This window comes from Hemibagrus wyckioides, linkage group LG08, assembly GCF_019097595.1.
Source record: "Hemibagrus wyckioides isolate EC202008001 linkage group LG08, SWU_Hwy_1.0, whole genome shotgun sequence".
NCBI classification, from domain to species: domain Eukaryota; kingdom Metazoa; phylum Chordata; class Actinopteri; order Siluriformes; family Bagridae; genus Hemibagrus; species Hemibagrus wyckioides.
Genome location: NC_080717.1, coordinates 25,157,258 through 25,174,241, shown reverse-complemented (window position 1 = coordinate 25,174,241; position 16,984 = coordinate 25,157,258). Strand labels below are relative to the sequence as shown.

The window sequence follows — 16,984 nt, the reverse complement described above, 5'->3', positions numbered from 1 at the left end:
TGAGCGAAAAACAACCTATTCATATGTAAATCACGTATTAAACTAACAGATGTGTGTTTATTTTTCAAAATGATCCATACAGGGTCAGGAAAACTTCCCGTTTATGTGTCCCAACTTTCTAAACCAGTATCCATCAGACTCAAGTGGAAAACACACCCCAGCTAGAGTTTCATATACAAATGCTAACTGTGTGTTCGAGTCCTCCTGGGAAGCTCGTATTTACGAGTTGGGAAGTCGTGATTACGACATCATCAGCATTGGAGTGGCTTCGGTCGGAACGAGATGGCGGTTCTTTTAATTAACTACAAAAATGACAGCAAAGGTTTTAAAATGTGCCTCCTGTAAATGAAAAACAAATAATGTGCATCAGGTGTGTTTTGTGAAAATCCCCTCTCGTAATTACGACTTTATGGTGCTTTCATGTGCGTTCAACTCGTACATACGATCTTCCTGATTTCTGGGCGGGGAAATGACTAAAGGTGTATGAGTCAGTAATATCACTCAGACGTGTCTGATGTCTTTGGGTGAGAATCCTCCCTCACCGTCGGCGCTGCTGATGACCTCAGTGCAAACACGCACAGGACAACTTCAAAGACACACAGCATGTTGCTTGAAAATAATTTAATGTCACATTCCACAAGTTTAGGACAACTTCCCTGTGTCTCCGCAGGTCCAGGTGGGCACCTCGCATCAGGAGCAGAGGATTGTGGGATACATCACCTGCACTCACCTTCATGCTATAGAAGGTGAGTGACTATGAACACACACATGAAACACACAGTTACGCCTACACTTTAAGCACTAAAAGGGAAATTACATTTTAAGTGTGTGTGTGTTTCTGCTTGGACCAAAAACACACTTACACACACTGTACACCTCTCCTGCTCATTCACAATGCTGAAACACACACACACACACACCGATCTCACTTTCTGCACAAATTAACGATCACAGCCCCTCCAACTACCCACATATTCTCACACACACACACACACACGCATGCAGTGGTGCGTAACCATGGCAACGGGTCGTGGCCGAGTTCAGCGTCAGTGCTGCTATTTAAAGGCTGTGGACGTAGGGAAGACAGAGCTCCCTGCTATTCCTGGAGCCTCACACACTCACGTCTGCTAGCGATGCTAATTACAGCGCACTCAGCTATTCCCAACTCGTGCGTGAAATATGAAATATGAATGAGAAAGAGATCTTTATCAGCTGGAGTTAGATTTTTACTCAATAATAAAACACTGTTGTAGTCCTGCATCTTCTTGTGTGCGTGTGTGCGTGTGTGTGTGTGTGTGTGTGTGTGTGTCCTTCTTCATGATTGATAGGCAAAGAGGAAATGCCTCCTGTAATGTAACTGACAAGTCAGAGGCCACTCCTCCTTTGTTGTGACTGACAGGGGAATCCTGCTTCCTGGGATTGATAAGTAAAGAGGTCACACCTTCTTTACTGTAACTGACATGTAGAAAGACCCTCCTTTTTTTGTGACTGACCTGTTGAGAGGCCACGCCTCCCTCACAGTCAGTGACATGTAAAGAGACAATGTCTTCTTCAGAGGCCACACCTCTTTCAGTATGACTGAAAGGTAGAAAGTCCACACCTCCTTTACTTTGATTGACAAGTAAGCCATCATTTAAGTAAGTCATCAGAAAGCCTCACCTACTTCACTGTGATTGGTTAAAAAAAGACTATTTATAAGGCTTTACTATGAATGGCAAGTAGAGAGGCCACGCCTTATTCACTGAGAATGACAGGCACACAAGCCACACCTTCTTCACTGTGACAGACAGGTACAGTGGCCACGCCTTCTTCACTGTGACTAAAAATCACACAAGCCACACCTTCTTTATTGTGACTGACAGGCACAAAAGCCACACCTTCTTCTTCAACAGCAATGCTTCAAAGGAAATTGATGTGATATAATGTCTATTCATAACGATATAACAATAATAAAATATCCAGGCCAAGCTGTCCATCCTCAGCGATACGGAGAAGCTCGGATTCATTCAGTCACCGTCACCGAGCAGCTTTTACCCGATTCATGCTGTTCTGAATCGATGAACGTTAGCGTTATATAAAGCAGATCTGAGGTTGTGACAGCGCAGAGGAGGCTGTGTGTCGCTCTTTAATCGTCCGTGTACAGTCTCAGCTCACACCACAGCTGTGACTCATGGGCTTTCTGTCTTTAAATACAGCCTGATTTCACCTTAATGCTCAGAGATACACAACATCCCACACACACACATGCAGCAGAAGATCACACACAACTCTTTGAAATGTGTACTTTGAGATATGCTCCAGGAATCCTGCACCTTTCATTCCTATACACTCTCACACTCTTTCTCTTGTGCTTTACTTTCAGCCATGTTTACTGACTAAGAGAGTCTGCATTTTTGCATTTACTCCTTCTCCATTTTCTTACTTCTTTATTTGCTTTCATAAGCTTTCCTTTCCCTTCTTTCCTTTATTTTCCTTTCCTTTTTCCTTTCTCTTTCTTTTTTCTTTCTTTCATATTTAGCAGTATGTAAACTGTATGTATGTACTGTATCTTGTATCTTGAGTATTTGGACAATTCCCAGGGTCCCACTAGGGGTTAGAGTTGACTGACATTTATCAGTAGCCAGCATTTAGTTTGTTAATCACTAGCGTCACCATCTGTTTATCAAACCGGTGTTTAATTGGTTAGCCCTGAGCATCAGTTATGCTATTTTAATCCATGTTGAAGATAGCTAGACCGATAAAAGAAGACCACAACAGTTGTTCAGATGTTCCATGTTCTCATCGTCTCTCTCGGCCTCGTCCAGGCGACGCATCGGTGCGCTGCGAGCAGTTGGATCTGCTCCTGCAGTGGGGCGCCGAGTTCAAGAGGGTCACGTCTCAATCCGCAGGTCAGGAGAAAGGTATGGAGGACCATGTCGCCTTTGACGTCGTGCTCGGAGACCTCAACTTTGATAACTGCTCCTCAGGTGAGTTCACTGATGGAAAATGTGTCCATCTAATACACGGCTTTTCATTTTAATGTACCGTCAGTCAGAGAAGGGAGACCCTGCAGAGATGATGTACAGCTACAACATTAGCAGGAAAGCCCTGGACAATGAGCTGGGAAAAAGAGTTCAAGTGCCACGTTGTTATTCCAGCTTCTTCTTATTTCAAGATAAATTGAAATCCTTACTTTATAGCTTAGAGTTATTTAAGCTGGCCTTCTAATATCCCAAGCATGCACAAAACATAAAATTATCCAAAATAAAAAAGCAATAAGCTTCTAGTATGCTCTCCGTCTGGACGCCTTTAAATGACCGCAATGACAAATAAGTAGAAATTGAAAGCCTCAGTGCTTGGCCCCCTAAAATCCTGAACAGTATCAGTAGAGTTCCAGGATTAATCCAAAACCTTAAAAATGACAGCAAACATATTTAAAACAATACTAATAACTTTAACAGTAGTTTAACAGAATCAGATCAAAAGAATTTCGACTATTTTAACTACTTTTGCTTTCGAGTCGTGTCTTAGTCTCGCTCCGATCGCTAGGACAAACATCGACGTCTCATCAGCGTCAGCCTCCCTCGGCTCCGTCCGATTCCACTTGATTCCAAGGGGGTTTTCGGCTTAATTAAGTCGATCATTCAGTCGTAGTCGGATCACCAGCCTCCTTCATCTCCACTCCAGATCCAAACGCCGGATGATTATATGTTTGAAAATGTAGAGGAAGGCAAGGTAGGGTTTCATTTAAAAGCCCTTTTATTATATTTCTCTCAATCTCTTTTCTCTCTCTGTTTTAGAGGATAAGTTGGAGCAGCAGCACGCTATTTTTACTCAGTACAGAGATCCGTGCCGTCTGGGGCCTGGAGAGGACAAACCGTGGGCATTGGGTGAGACGCCTCTCGCTTGCTTACACGTATTACTGCCCTCCTGTGGTTCATTACTGACACTGTGACCTGCTTTTATGCATCACGCTTCAGCTTCTTCTTATTTCTGCTCTCTTCAATCTCACCATATATTTACTGAGGGAAAAAAAACAAAACAAATCATAACTGATAAAGCAGTGAGAGATAAAATATCCCTGATATTTAAAGCAACTAGTTTTTCTGCACGACTGCATCAAATTCAACATGATTTTCAGTTAAAACTGTACCGGACACGTTGAGGGTTCCATTGCAGCAACATGACATGGTTAAGGCAGAGACTCGAACCAGCTAGTTAGCGATCTATGAGATAATCAGCACCATGGCCTTGATGTTAACGTTGGAAAGTTGAACTTTTGTAAAGGGTTCGAAAGGTTTATAGGAGTGTAGCTCTTGGATCTTTTTTTTTTTTAAAATAAGTGTAGGGAAAAATGTGTAAATAGTCTGAAACGTGATGACTTGATATAAACTAAAATTAAAAATGAATCAAAATCAATGTGAACATCATGCGAAAGCGGTTCCACTGAAAAGCCTCTCATTCGAGCGAGTCCTTCAGAAAATGTCTCCCCATTAAATATTTGGTGAGAAACAGTATAACGCGGCTCGAGAGCTCTTCAGAGCTTTATGCTTCATGTGTGCGTAAGCGCACAGAGCAAATTTAGACGTGCCGCGGGCGCCGCTCGCCCCGCAGATGGTGTGCGAGATGAGCTGGCAGGAAGCGCCCGTGGAGACGCTGCCTTCCCAGCATGCTCCACAAACAGACAGGTCTCTAAACGGCAGCAGCGGTGGTTCAGTGGCTTGCGTCCAGTCGCTTTAAACACTGACCTCCCCTGAGTGAGGAGCCTCAGGAGATCACGGCCTGCTCTGGGAAAACAACACGGCTGCCAAACCTTCTGAATTTTAAAAAGGTGGTGTTTGCTGAGTATGTTAGTTTTAACCCTCACTGTTTTTTTTTTCCCCAGAACTGTAAAACGGTTCTGTTCCCTAAAGAGTCTGTGAAAGGAACACAAGTCTTTTGTGGTAAAGGAACTGCGAATGGAGTCAAAAATGGTTGGAGCTACATAGCTAACGTAGCTAAGTAATGGTCAGTCAGTCATAATCAACTAAAATATCCAATTACATTCAAGTTCTCACTTATGTAGGTGAAAATAGGAAGTGTTTATATATATATATATATATATATATATATATATATATATATATTAGCCCAACAGCACCACCTACTTTGTCTAGCCTTCTTAAAACATTCTGATGAAGGTATATCCTGTGACTCGCTCTTCCTTTTCTGTGCTAATGCTAACCCTGGAGCTAGTCAGTGCTCCGATCAGTCTACATAAATGCACATGATTGGATCTGCCACAGTTACAAGAGATTTAAAGAACTAAGGCTTTTACGTTTATTTTTTTCTGGAGTCTGCCAAATGAACACCTCTGTATTACAGCACCCAAAAACACAGCCCCGCCTTCAATCTCCAAACCACGCCCCCTATCTACTCTGTGGAGTCATTCTGAATCATGTCATTCCTGGGATTCCTGCTCCTTATCCTTACAAACTCAGTCCAAGCTCCAGACACCAGCAACACAAGATTATTCCTGATGATTACACAGAAAAGAGCTGAAAAATGCACAACTCATGAAGAAAAAATAAATAAATAAAAGAATAGAATTTATTTCCTTCTTTAATTATGTTACAAATGTTTAGCACATAATTGCAGAACCCACAAAGCACACAAAAAAATTAAATAAATAAATGTAAATGAATAAATAAATGTGGGGTGCCAAAATTTTTTGCACTGTCGATCAGCCATTTTGGAAATTCTTGTTTGTGCTTGCAGTGAATTCTTGGAAATGAGTTAGTGATTTTGTTACAGTCATGTCCCCTTGTATAGTATTTTTATTTTATATTTTAGCGATTCTGATTCATCTGTTCAGCCTTTTTCATATATTATTCCTTGTTTAAATTGCCGTATCGTCTGTTAATAATAGCCCCTGAAGAGAAAACGGACAAAACAAGAAAGTGAGGAAGTGAAAGAATGACCTGAGAGGGTGATTTTTTCAAAAGCCCCCGAGATGTGTAGCATAACGAGAGATAGAGGAAGCGTAATTATGACTCACGGTGCTCTGGAGCTGCTTTGAGTGTGGTGCGATGCCCACGCGTGGGTGCAGCGTCTCAAGCGCAGGCTCTGAACGGGTTCTGATTACACAAAGATGTCAGATCTGTTCTCATAATGACTGGAGTGTCTGCTGAGGCGTTTAGATTAATGCAAAACAGGGGGATTGATTGCAGAAAAATGTGACGTTCCTGTAATGAGCGCAGCGGCTTTCGTTCTGAACATCCAGGAACAAATTCATGCAGAATGTTCATGCCGGTGGTAACGTAAGATAAATGCCAGTCGCAGAGGAATCCGCTTTGAATCATTGTGCGACCTTTCTGTGTGTGTGTGTGTGTGTGTGTTCACAGGTACTCTGCTGGACACGAGCGGTTTGTATGATGAAGAAGTTAGCTCACCAGAAAGTCTACAAAAGTTAGTCTCACACACACACACACACACACAGACACACACACCCTTTCACCCACTGTTCAAAAGTAAGCACGCCTCTTGTGTAGTGTATTATAAAACCCCTTTTTAATGACTGTATGTATTTATATAGATCCCTGAAGCTGTGCTGTGGTTTCTGGCACCAAGATGTTAGCAGCAGATCCTTTAATTCCTCTGACTTATAAATCTGATAGATACTGACCACTGCAGACCGGGAACACCCCACAAGAGCTGCAGTTTTGGAGATGCTCTGATCCAGTGGTCTAGCCATCACATTATGGCCCTTCATCAAACTCGCTCAAATCCTTACACTTGCCCATTTTTCCTGCTTCTAACACATCAACTCTGGGGACAAAATGTTCACTTGCTGCCTAATATATCCCACCCACTAACAGGTGCCATGATGAGGAGATCATCAGTCTTATTCACTTCACCTCTCACTGCTCACAATGTTAGGTTTCTTTTATTTCTTTTCAGCGCTAAGTGTCCTGTGTTCTTTTGTGTTGTCTTTATTGTATTTATTGTCTTTTTTGCACTGTCTTGTCTATGCTCTGTTTGCATCTAGCTGCACACTGTGCACTTTACGTGGCTAAGACAAACTTCTGTCCTAGCTCTGTGGTGTTGTTTGTTGTTTAGTATTGAACTTGTTGTTGTATGTTTATGTAGCACCAGGTCCTGGAGAAACGTTGTTTCATTTCACTATGTACTGCGCCAGCTATATGTGGTTGAAATGACAATAAAAGCTTCTTGAATCTTGAATGTTATGCCTGACCGGTGTATCTAGGAACCTTTACCGAACCTAAGAACCCAACAAGCACTTAAAGAACTCGAACATTATGAAACAGTTTAATTTTAGTGCTTAAAAGCACACTTGTGCCTTTCTGCGCACTGTTCAGCATGTTTTCCGTGAAAGTCTCATGATGCTCACTGATATCCCACAATGCACTGCACTAGCATCCCGTTCAGATCAACAGACGCTGCACTTTTGTCATCTGTAGCGAGTTGGAATTTTTGCTAAACAGGCTTTCTATCACATCTCCTCTTCGCCCTTGCGCCAACATTTACACGAACGAAACAACCTTTTAAAACATTTCTCAGAATCCTTGGCATTTCCTTTAAGCTTTTTTTAAGCTTGGCATTTCTATGAATACTTGGCATTTCAGATGTCCTCACGCATCACGTCTCCTCCCCTGATTAACCATCTCTCTACGCTCCTCTTTAACAGGGTTATGGAAAACGAAGAAGGCAGGAAGGAGTACTTGGTTTTCCCTGCCAGTAAGAACCAGTGTCCGAGTCAGAAGGGACGTAAGATCCCGCTGAAGGGAAACGGACGCAGGATCGACTACATCCTGTACAGAGAGGAAGGCCTGCACGCCGACTGGAAAGTGGTGAGTATGAAGAAGGAACGGACTGTACTTTTACTGTTTTATGCAACACTGTCAAGCTCGGTGCTGCCACCTTGTGGTGGAGAATAGGACGAGCCTGATTGGTAAAAAAGTCAGAACAATTATTTTAAATAATAAAAAATAAAAAAAAGTTTTTATTTGTTTCTAGTTGCTGTTAGAATACGTTATTGCTTACATTAGAGTATAAATAAACTGTAGTTCCCTCACCAGGTTGTCTTTATTTGGTGCTCTTGAAGGGCAAAAAAGGGAATTTGATATTTTTTTAAATATTGTAGGCATCAAAATGTCATGATGTGAGGAAGAGTTCTAAATATGTCTGAATTTTATTTATTTATTTATTTATTACCTGCCTTATAGTTCTACTGATTTCTACATGCAGTCAACATCCCTGAAGTGACTTTCGGCATCATTTATCGTCTCTCTTATTTTTTTTTTTTTTAGGTAGAAATTAGCTATTTATTAAGACAAAAATTGCCCAGATTAGTTTTTTTGCTCCTCTGATGGATCCTTTGAGTAAATCTTGTTGATGTTTTCCTCTGTATTTTATAAGTCAGTGTCTCGGTGTATGAACAGATAAATCGATAAAGTTATATTGAGAAGAACAGAATACTATATATATATAAAATATAATATAAGCCAATCATTTCATTAAAATGAATCTAAAGCGCTGGGGAAAAAAAAGTATTTGCTTGATTTCAGATCTTGGAAGCACATTTAACACTAGACAAAGAAAATCTGAATACAGTTTTTAAAAGAGTTCCCTTGCTCCCTTATTTACTCCATTGACCAGTTAATTGGTAGACAGTTAAGTTCATAGACTAAGACGCACTCAGGCTAGATTTCTTCCAGCGCTTTATCAGACTAAACATCATGTAAACACCTTCCACCAATTTGGCCAGAAAGGGTCTCAGTAAGCAGCACACTATGCCACCATCAGAGCTGAGAAATATATCAGTCTGGAAAGGGTTACGAATCCATTTCGAAGGCAATGTGACCCGAGCAAACCTCAGCGTGAGCCATTATCTCCAAATGGAGAAAACTGTGGTGAATCTTCCCAGAAGTGTCCGGTCTACCAAAATTCCTCCCAGAACACAGTGATGACTCATTCAGGAAGCATCTAATTGCACGGCTTGCCTCAGACTTCACTGTTACAGAAAAGAAATGGTATCCACTCGAAAGGTGAGGACCACTGCTAACTAGGAGGAACAAATTGGCATGTCTGTGGAACTTTCACAAAGACATGGATCCAGTTACATTAGCATTCTACAGTAAGAGCATCATACGAACAAGAAAACGGTGGATGTAGTGTAATGGTGTGATGATGCTTTGCTGCTTAGAACCACAAATTCTGCTTTCTACCAGAAAATCCTGAAATCTGTCATATATACATAACTGCACAGTGAAATTCTTTCTTCACATATCCCATCTTTGGGGTCAGAGTGCAGGGTCAGCCATGATGCAGTGCCCCAGGAGCAGGGTGGGTTGGGGACCTTGCTCAAGGGCCCAACAGTAGCAGCTTGGCGGAACCCCGATCTTCTGGTCAGCAACCCAGAGCCTTAACCACTTGAGCAACCCCCACCCCGCTCATCATCTGAAGCCCAAGTGTAACCAAAGTACACGAGCAAGTCCACCTCTGAATGACTCAAAAGAAACAAAATGAAGGGTTTGGAGTGGCTGACTGAAGCCTGTAGAGATGCTGTGGCAGGATGGGAAAGCTCTCCAGTGTGGCTGAAATAAATTAAAAGCAATTAAAATAGACATGTGAACAGAACTCCTGATCTCCGGCTATCAGAAGCTTTATCTTAGTGATGTTGGTTAATATGTGGTAACATTTTCACTGTGGTAATGACATGATCATTTACAAGATGTTTTTTCTTCCTCATAGACTCCTTGTCGTTTGAAATGAGGATCTGAGAGCATTTAGTGGTAAAAACGGAGGAAAACCAACATGTTTTTATGGTCTCGGTACATTCTGATTTTTTTTTCCCATGTGACCCATTTTGCGGAGTTTCAGAACAGTTGCACCATCCAAAACATTACCAGTGGGAAAAGTGAAAAAGGGTCGGAGCTTCCAGATGTTGTGTGATAGTTATAATCAATAATAATATTATGTGAGACTCGGAAATGCCGTTAGATCATCTGTGGGAAATAACACAGCTCTGAAGGTACATTTTTTTGAGTGGAGTTCATCTGCCAAATGTCTAAAAGATTTCTCTCCCACCTCTTAGCCACAACCATGTTTTTTTTCTGCACCTGACAGTTACTCTATGAGAGTCATTTTATTTCCTAAAAAGCCGGCCGCATCGTGAGTCATAACATGTGTGTTGTTGTATTATTGCAGGACATCGAGGAGTTCAGTTTCATCACTCAGCTGGCCGGACTGACCGATCATCTCTCTGTGTCAGCGCGACTGGCCGTGACTACAGGAGAGGAAGAGTCATAAATCCAGCTTCCTGTTACACAATGCCACGGAATGAGAGAGAGCTAGAGATAGAGAGAGGAAGCAGAACTAAATCCTTCCCAGTTGCATAGTGGAAAGGAAAAGAAGTGTGTGACGTTTTAAATCTTGCCTCATCCTCATCATGGAGGCAAGGCGTCACTCACACACACACCCACACACACACACATGCACAAACCACAGATGGACACACTGTCCTCATTTTTTAGCCAGAGCCAACACAGTGATCTCACTCTCTCACTTCCCATTTCGCAACTCTGTACATCTCCAGTGAAAATTTTACGTCCTTATCGCGCTTTATCACACCTGTTTGACTCTCCTGCTCTACTTTTGCTTCTCCGTCACCTACGACTCGAAGAGAAGACTCTTCTTTTTTTTTTCCGTGCCATGATTCAAGGAGGTTTTAAAGGGAAGCCTGGATTCAGAGTATTGCATGTCCCGATGATTACTGTAACACACGAACAGTGAGACATTTCCCTTTAGCTCTCCTCAAGAACCTCAGCGAGAAGTGTCTTTCTTTTCTAAACCTCTTTCTAGACCTTTCTATGGCCGAGCGCGCCGTCTTTGTAGAAAGTTTGTACACCGAGTCACCTGATGCGAGTGGACTCGACTCATTAACTACAGTCAGAATAATTCACTCTCCTATTTCTAGAGGTTTATTGTAGCCAGTCTTTGAAATAAAGTAGTGATAGCGTGTGTGTGTGTGTGTGTGTGTGTGTGCGCGCAACATGAAATGGGTTTTACTCAAGAATAATTCTCCGGTTGATAATTTTTAACAGTTTGATAAATGCACAGCCATGAAAATCTAGAAAATTCCTGAAAAGATCTTCAGGTTTTTGTTCTCTTACACACTTTCTCTGTCTCACACGCCTTGTTTTTTTTTTCTTCAGTATTGCTACAGTAATGATTTGAAGTCCATCAGCCGACCAATCAAAATCATCAGACAACCTTTCTTTTCATTCGCCGTAGCATAAATACTGGTTTTAATTGTGCTACATAGACCTTTAGCATTAGCTATTAGTCATTTAAACGCATTACTGAGGTAACTAGTTCGTTTAGCTAACATGACCCTATCCAGCTAGCTAGCTAATATCAGACTATATAAATCGGTAGCCATGCTGCCTAGCAAGCAAGCTAACATTAGGTCATTACGATGTCTAGCAAACATGTAGTGTAAACAAAAAGCAAGCTACTTAACATTAAGCTGTGACGTTCTGTTTGCAAAACGCGCCCCAGGTCTGAATTATTTTGTGTAGTAAAACCAGTATTTCATGCTAAACATACTAAACGTTGAAGAAGCAGGGTTGCGTTTGGTTGATGTTTGGTTTAAGCTCCGCCGCTGCTGAGACAGAGATGCCTTGCAGAGTGTCACTCGCAAATTCAGGACTTTTTTTATTGCTCCGATGCTTTAAGTGAGTTTGCGGTACAGTAGAAAGGCTCTCTGTTCAGAGTAACAAGGCTTCCTGTATCCCCCCCCGACCCGAGACGACCGCGCCTGTGCAAATGTTTACACCCCCCAACCCCCACTCCAATCCCTTGCTCAACACTACAGAGGACAGTGAAATGACTCGGACCTGAAACCACTGCATCAGACGAACTGCTGTACTTTCTATTCATCTGTTTGCTTTTATATGCTTTGTATATTATTATTATTATTATTATTATTATTATTATTATTATTATTATTATTATTATTATTATTATTATTAAGCAATGCAGTGTTTTCCCCGCATTAGCTTAGGTGCTAAACAGTTCAGCTGTGACAGAAATTGGCATCCTGTTCGCATCCTTCTTAAAGTTCTAGTGTGAAATTGCCAAAACATACTGAAGTTAAACACACGGTCGGGTCTGAAGGTCCGAATCCATGAACAAGGAGCGTTTCATTTCATCAGGCGTTAATAAACACGAATATAAAACCCAAGTCGGTGGGAAATCACAGAAAACAAATCACAGAAAAATAATCATAAGCAGAGAAAAGAAATGCTATAAATATTTGTTTAGTGTAATTAGTTTAATTATTTCACACACACTGTGTTTCATCAAATATCAATTTCTTACACAGAAAAGTTCATTAATGCTTCATTAATAAATTCTAGGAAACAAGAGGCAATTTTTATCTAGTTAGACATTTAAAATTGTGAAGCTTTCATGAAGTTACGTTATAGCAGCTATAAACGCCCGTACCCTCGTCTGATTTAATCTTTGAATCAGACACAAAACATAGACCAGGACTCTTCAGTCTTATCAGGAAAGTCACACTTGGACTTGACCGTTGCTTATAGACTGAGATGCAGTGATTATACAAGTGGAATCGGACATGAAGAGCCCTGGAAGCATTTAAGTTAGTTTAGGTTAGTGACGGCGTTGAAAACGGAGACTCATTTCTAAACGTCTCCTTACAGAAAACTTCACCATACCACTGACTGTATTGTAGGTCTTTTTAAATTTCAGACTCCGAGTAGGCGGAGCATCAGTCCCATAATGTTTTAAAGCAAGCGCAATCAGAAAAGGAATGAAACACTTGCTGACCAGTGAGAATCGAGCGTTTAAACAGCGTTTCGGTTTAATGCCTGATGAAACGAAAACAGACTTTCGGACCAGACTGTGTGTGTAATGACGAATGCCACAGAGATATTCTGTTGTTTTTTTTTTCCTTTTTAAATTTTCAGATTGTGTTAGTTTTTTGATATTGATCTAAATGTTTAAATCATTACAAAGTTATAGAACAATATGTTTAAAGGTTGCCATGTTGATTAAGTGTAAACTCTTTCTGTTCTTTAAATGAATCGAATCACGTTTGTTTTCACTGCTCATGAGAAGATATGAAAAATGCTAACAGGTAAATATATGGGATAAGAAATCGACCAATCAGTCAATTAAATCAATCATGACGAGTTTTCACCCAACGAGGCCAAATCATCTAATGTAAATAATTAATCAGAAATAATCTTCATATTGTACTTTTACCTCAAAAACCTATATCTTTTTTATAGACAATAGCTTTATTTCTATAGCACTTCACGCATTTTTAATTCTCATCGAGGTGCTCTGTAGCGCCATCAGGAAAACAAAACCGTGGAATTTGTAACATACACAAGTACCATCTCGAGCATATGTTCATTACGTTATGCGATTCTTTTGTAGAAATCCGTTTAAAAAAGCAGAAGCCTTTTTTTGCCCCACTCTACCCAGAATGCATTGCAGATGCCCTGGATAGCAGTCTCGGGCTCATGGGTTTTCTGTATGTGATTTCATGTATGTTCAAAATAAAGTTAATAGCCATCTGCTTTTCCATGTTTAGTTGCTCTACAATGAACCTCCCATTGTGACTGAAGTGTAGCACGGAGGTCTTATTTCACCACTAGGACCTGTGACATGCTTCTCTGAGGAGATTATGGACACTGATGTTCCTGCTGTGCCTCAGTGTTTCTTCATCCTGCTCCTGGAGAAACACCCACTTCATATTTTCCCTTTTCTTTTACTCACTAGATTCAACTCATCAGCTAAAAAACAATACTGAACTTGGATGAATTCTATAACAGACCATGCGATAATGTTCTCATCGTTTTAGACGATCCTCAGACCTGTGATGAAGGAAGACTGGTGGATTTTAGTCGAATCACTGTCAAAATGTTTAGAGTGGAGACCCTCCAGGACCAGGATTGAGAAACACTGCTCTACATGGCCACGTATCATCTACTTGAAAACCTCAAAACATGGAGCCTTGACCTCAGAGCATGTTTCAGGAAGGTCAGCTCTTTTACAGAAACGCTGCAGTTTTCATGCTGCTTCATTTCCTACATTCAGGGAAAAATAGGTTACACATTTAAGCCTGAAGCCTTTTCGGTTTCTCTCTCTGGGGAAACCCTTAAAAGTGTTGTGCAAGACCTTAACATGAAAGAGTTTTCCTTTTAGAAAGTGAAGAACCCTTAAGGAACCTTTTTTTACACATGAGCGTAGTGTAGTACATCAAAGCAGCCGGGTTTGTTCTGATGTTTCACCACGTCTTGGTCTCCACTGTGTGGCAAAACATCTTCAGGATTAAAACACAAAGCATTTCTAGTTCTCTTCTATGACACCAAACGGCTGGAAACCTTCATAGACAGGATGTTTGAGCTCCAAGGCTGATGACTAATTTATATCTGCTGAAAAGTTTGTGCACCCCTGACTATCACACTCATACAGTGAAAGTTCCAGATTTATTCCCCGTGTTTCCTTGTTAGAATCAGCTCCACTCTTATCTTCTGGGAAGCTGTCCATTAGATGTTGGATGGTGGCTGTGGGGATTAGTGTTCATTCGTTCGTTCTACAAGATCATTAGTGAGATCAGACTCTGATGTTGGGTTGTTGGTATTCAGGAGACTCTGTTTCTCCAGTTCATCCCAGTGGGGTTGAGTCAGAGTCAGGGCTCTGTGCAGGACACTCTAACATATTCTTCCACCCTTACCTCCACACCATGACTTCATGGAGCTCAGGAGGCATTGGTGTCAAACTGGAGCAGGTTTCTAGCCTCTTAGTTCCAGTGATAATTTCTGGACAATCGCGTGAGACGAAAAACATGGGTGTGGAATCATCAGGTGACGAAAAACAAATAGAATTTTATCTATGAATATAATCCAGTTGAAAATGTTCCTCTCAGTGTGTGCGAAAGATCTCTTACAATCCCACAGCCATCAATAATAATAATAATAAGAAGAAGAAAATAAAGGAAGAAGGACAATAAGTCAGTGGGAAAGCTATTTTTATGCATCACTGATAGATTGGGGCATTGGGGTCATGCTGGAGCAGGATTTATCTTAGCCTCTTAGTTCTGGGGAAGCTACAACACATGGAGATGTCCTATACAACTTTGTAGTAACGGTTTGCAGAAGAACCACATATTAAGTGTGCCCATACTTTTAATCACATAATGTATATTTAGTGAAATATTGTCTGAATTCCCTCAGGAGCAGGTGAACATCTGACCATAGACGTGATTATGAAAGTGAGAATGTTGCAGTAAGAGAAAATGAAAAAAACACACACTTGTACTATAGAATGGTTTTCACCTTCTCTTAAATATTTCCAGGCCAAAAAAAACTACACAGAAGTCTGAATGCTTTCTTACCAGTCTGCCTCACTACTGCTCCCCCCCCCCCCCAAATCCCTAATGAGTCAACATCCTGACAGCAATGCTAACTTCATATATTAGGTCGATTTATCGATTTATGTAACCCGTACAGCCTGAGCGACTAAAATCCCATCACAAACACCGAGAACAGAAATGTGGGCTGTGAGAGGTGATGAGGAACCCTTTCCGGAAACTAACAGAGATGGGAATTGATGAGATTCCGTCATTACAGCTGTATTACCGTTAATTATAATTAGCTACTAGTTTGTTCAATCAGTTATCTAATATTAAAATGCTAGCTAGCTCTGGTTACCCCGTGAGTTTCTGTCTAGTTTTGAAACCTCATTAGACAAGTAAGTTCCTGTTTTATAGCAGCTGTGAAGTCATTTTATTACCAGTTTTCTCTCAAACCTAACAAAAAAAACAGACTTCTGTCATAAAAATGCTAGAAAACGTAAAACTACAGCTTTTATCTCGGGTTACACTGTTACAAAGCGCTGTCATTGGAGACTCCTTTCCTTTCCTCATTTTAGCCATGTGTTTAATCTGTTTATCAGTAGAAACATGTGATGTGATTACCATGACTCATTTTGTCAATTAGTATATGTATTCCACTTAAAAGGAAAATATATATATATATATATAAATATAACCTGATGGTGCTGAAGAATTATGTGGGGAAAGTTATGTAATTTCCAGCATCACACACTGTAGCAGAGTCTGAGCTCAGAGCCAACATTCCCAGTCTAACAGTTGTGTTACACTGGTGTTATCTTCTACACACACACACACACACACACACACACACAGATTCACTATACTTGCTGGATTACAGTTAATCAACTACGGTTAACTAATCTAATATTAAAATGCTATAGCTAGCTTGAGAGTTTCTCTCTAGGTGTGTTCTCACACACTTGTGTAAACTATTGTGTAGTATAAGTAAAGTTCACACTGAAATTTTCCACCAACAAGAAGACATGAACGCCAAATACCCCAAATGATTCAACTAAAAAAAGACCAAGTGTGAATGTTAAAAACTTACATAGCAGAAGAGGAGTGGGGCTAGCAGACGCTCACGCTGGGTGAGAATTTTTTTTTTTAAATGTCCGACAAGATTCCGCTGGTCTTTTATAGCATCTCTTAAATTCGTACACATTGTGTGATTTATTTTTCACCATTTAAAAAATCCACCATATTCTGCTAAAGCTACTGAGGCGGAGTCATTCGCCATCAACAGGGAAATGGCTTCTACTTCCACTAATTAAACAAACTTAAGCATTCCGTTAGAGACCAGACGACCCTTCGACACGTTCATACGCTAGAGTGCAGAGTGGAAGTGTGTAGATTTTTGTACATTATTTAGGACGCAGCTCCTGTGGAGCTCCTCTGGTTTCCTCCTACCTCCCTAGCACTAGCATGGTGCTTTGGACGGACTGTGTAATCTTATAAAGAGTTAATAAATGCTTTATTAAGATGAATGGATGAATGTAGCTTGCTTGATTGTTTTTAAAAAATAAAAAGGAAGATTTCTGATGAGTTTCAAATGGAGCAATCAGATTGGCGGTA

General features: G+C 40.7%; 1 protein-coding gene across 2 annotated transcripts in view; it reads left to right on the top strand.

Moving 5' to 3' along the window:
* smpd3 (sphingomyelin phosphodiesterase 3) overlaps positions 1-13,589 on the top strand; it is a 45,883-nt gene extending 32,294 nt beyond the window's left edge. For both annotated transcript variants that reach the window (XM_058397707.1, XM_058397708.1), the window contains exons 3-8: positions 671-746; positions 2,805-2,966; positions 3,780-3,869; positions 6,363-6,426; positions 7,667-7,829; positions 10,189-13,589. In XM_058397707.1, the coding sequence (XP_058253690.1) occupies positions 671-746; positions 2,805-2,966; positions 3,780-3,869; positions 6,363-6,426; positions 7,667-7,829; positions 10,189-10,290 (657 nt within the window). In that variant the 3' untranslated portion in view covers positions 10,291-13,589. The remainder of the gene's footprint in view (positions 1-670; positions 747-2,804; positions 2,967-3,779; positions 3,870-6,362; positions 6,427-7,666; positions 7,830-10,188) is intronic.
* The last annotated feature ends 3,395 nt before the right edge of the window (positions 13,590-16,984 follow it).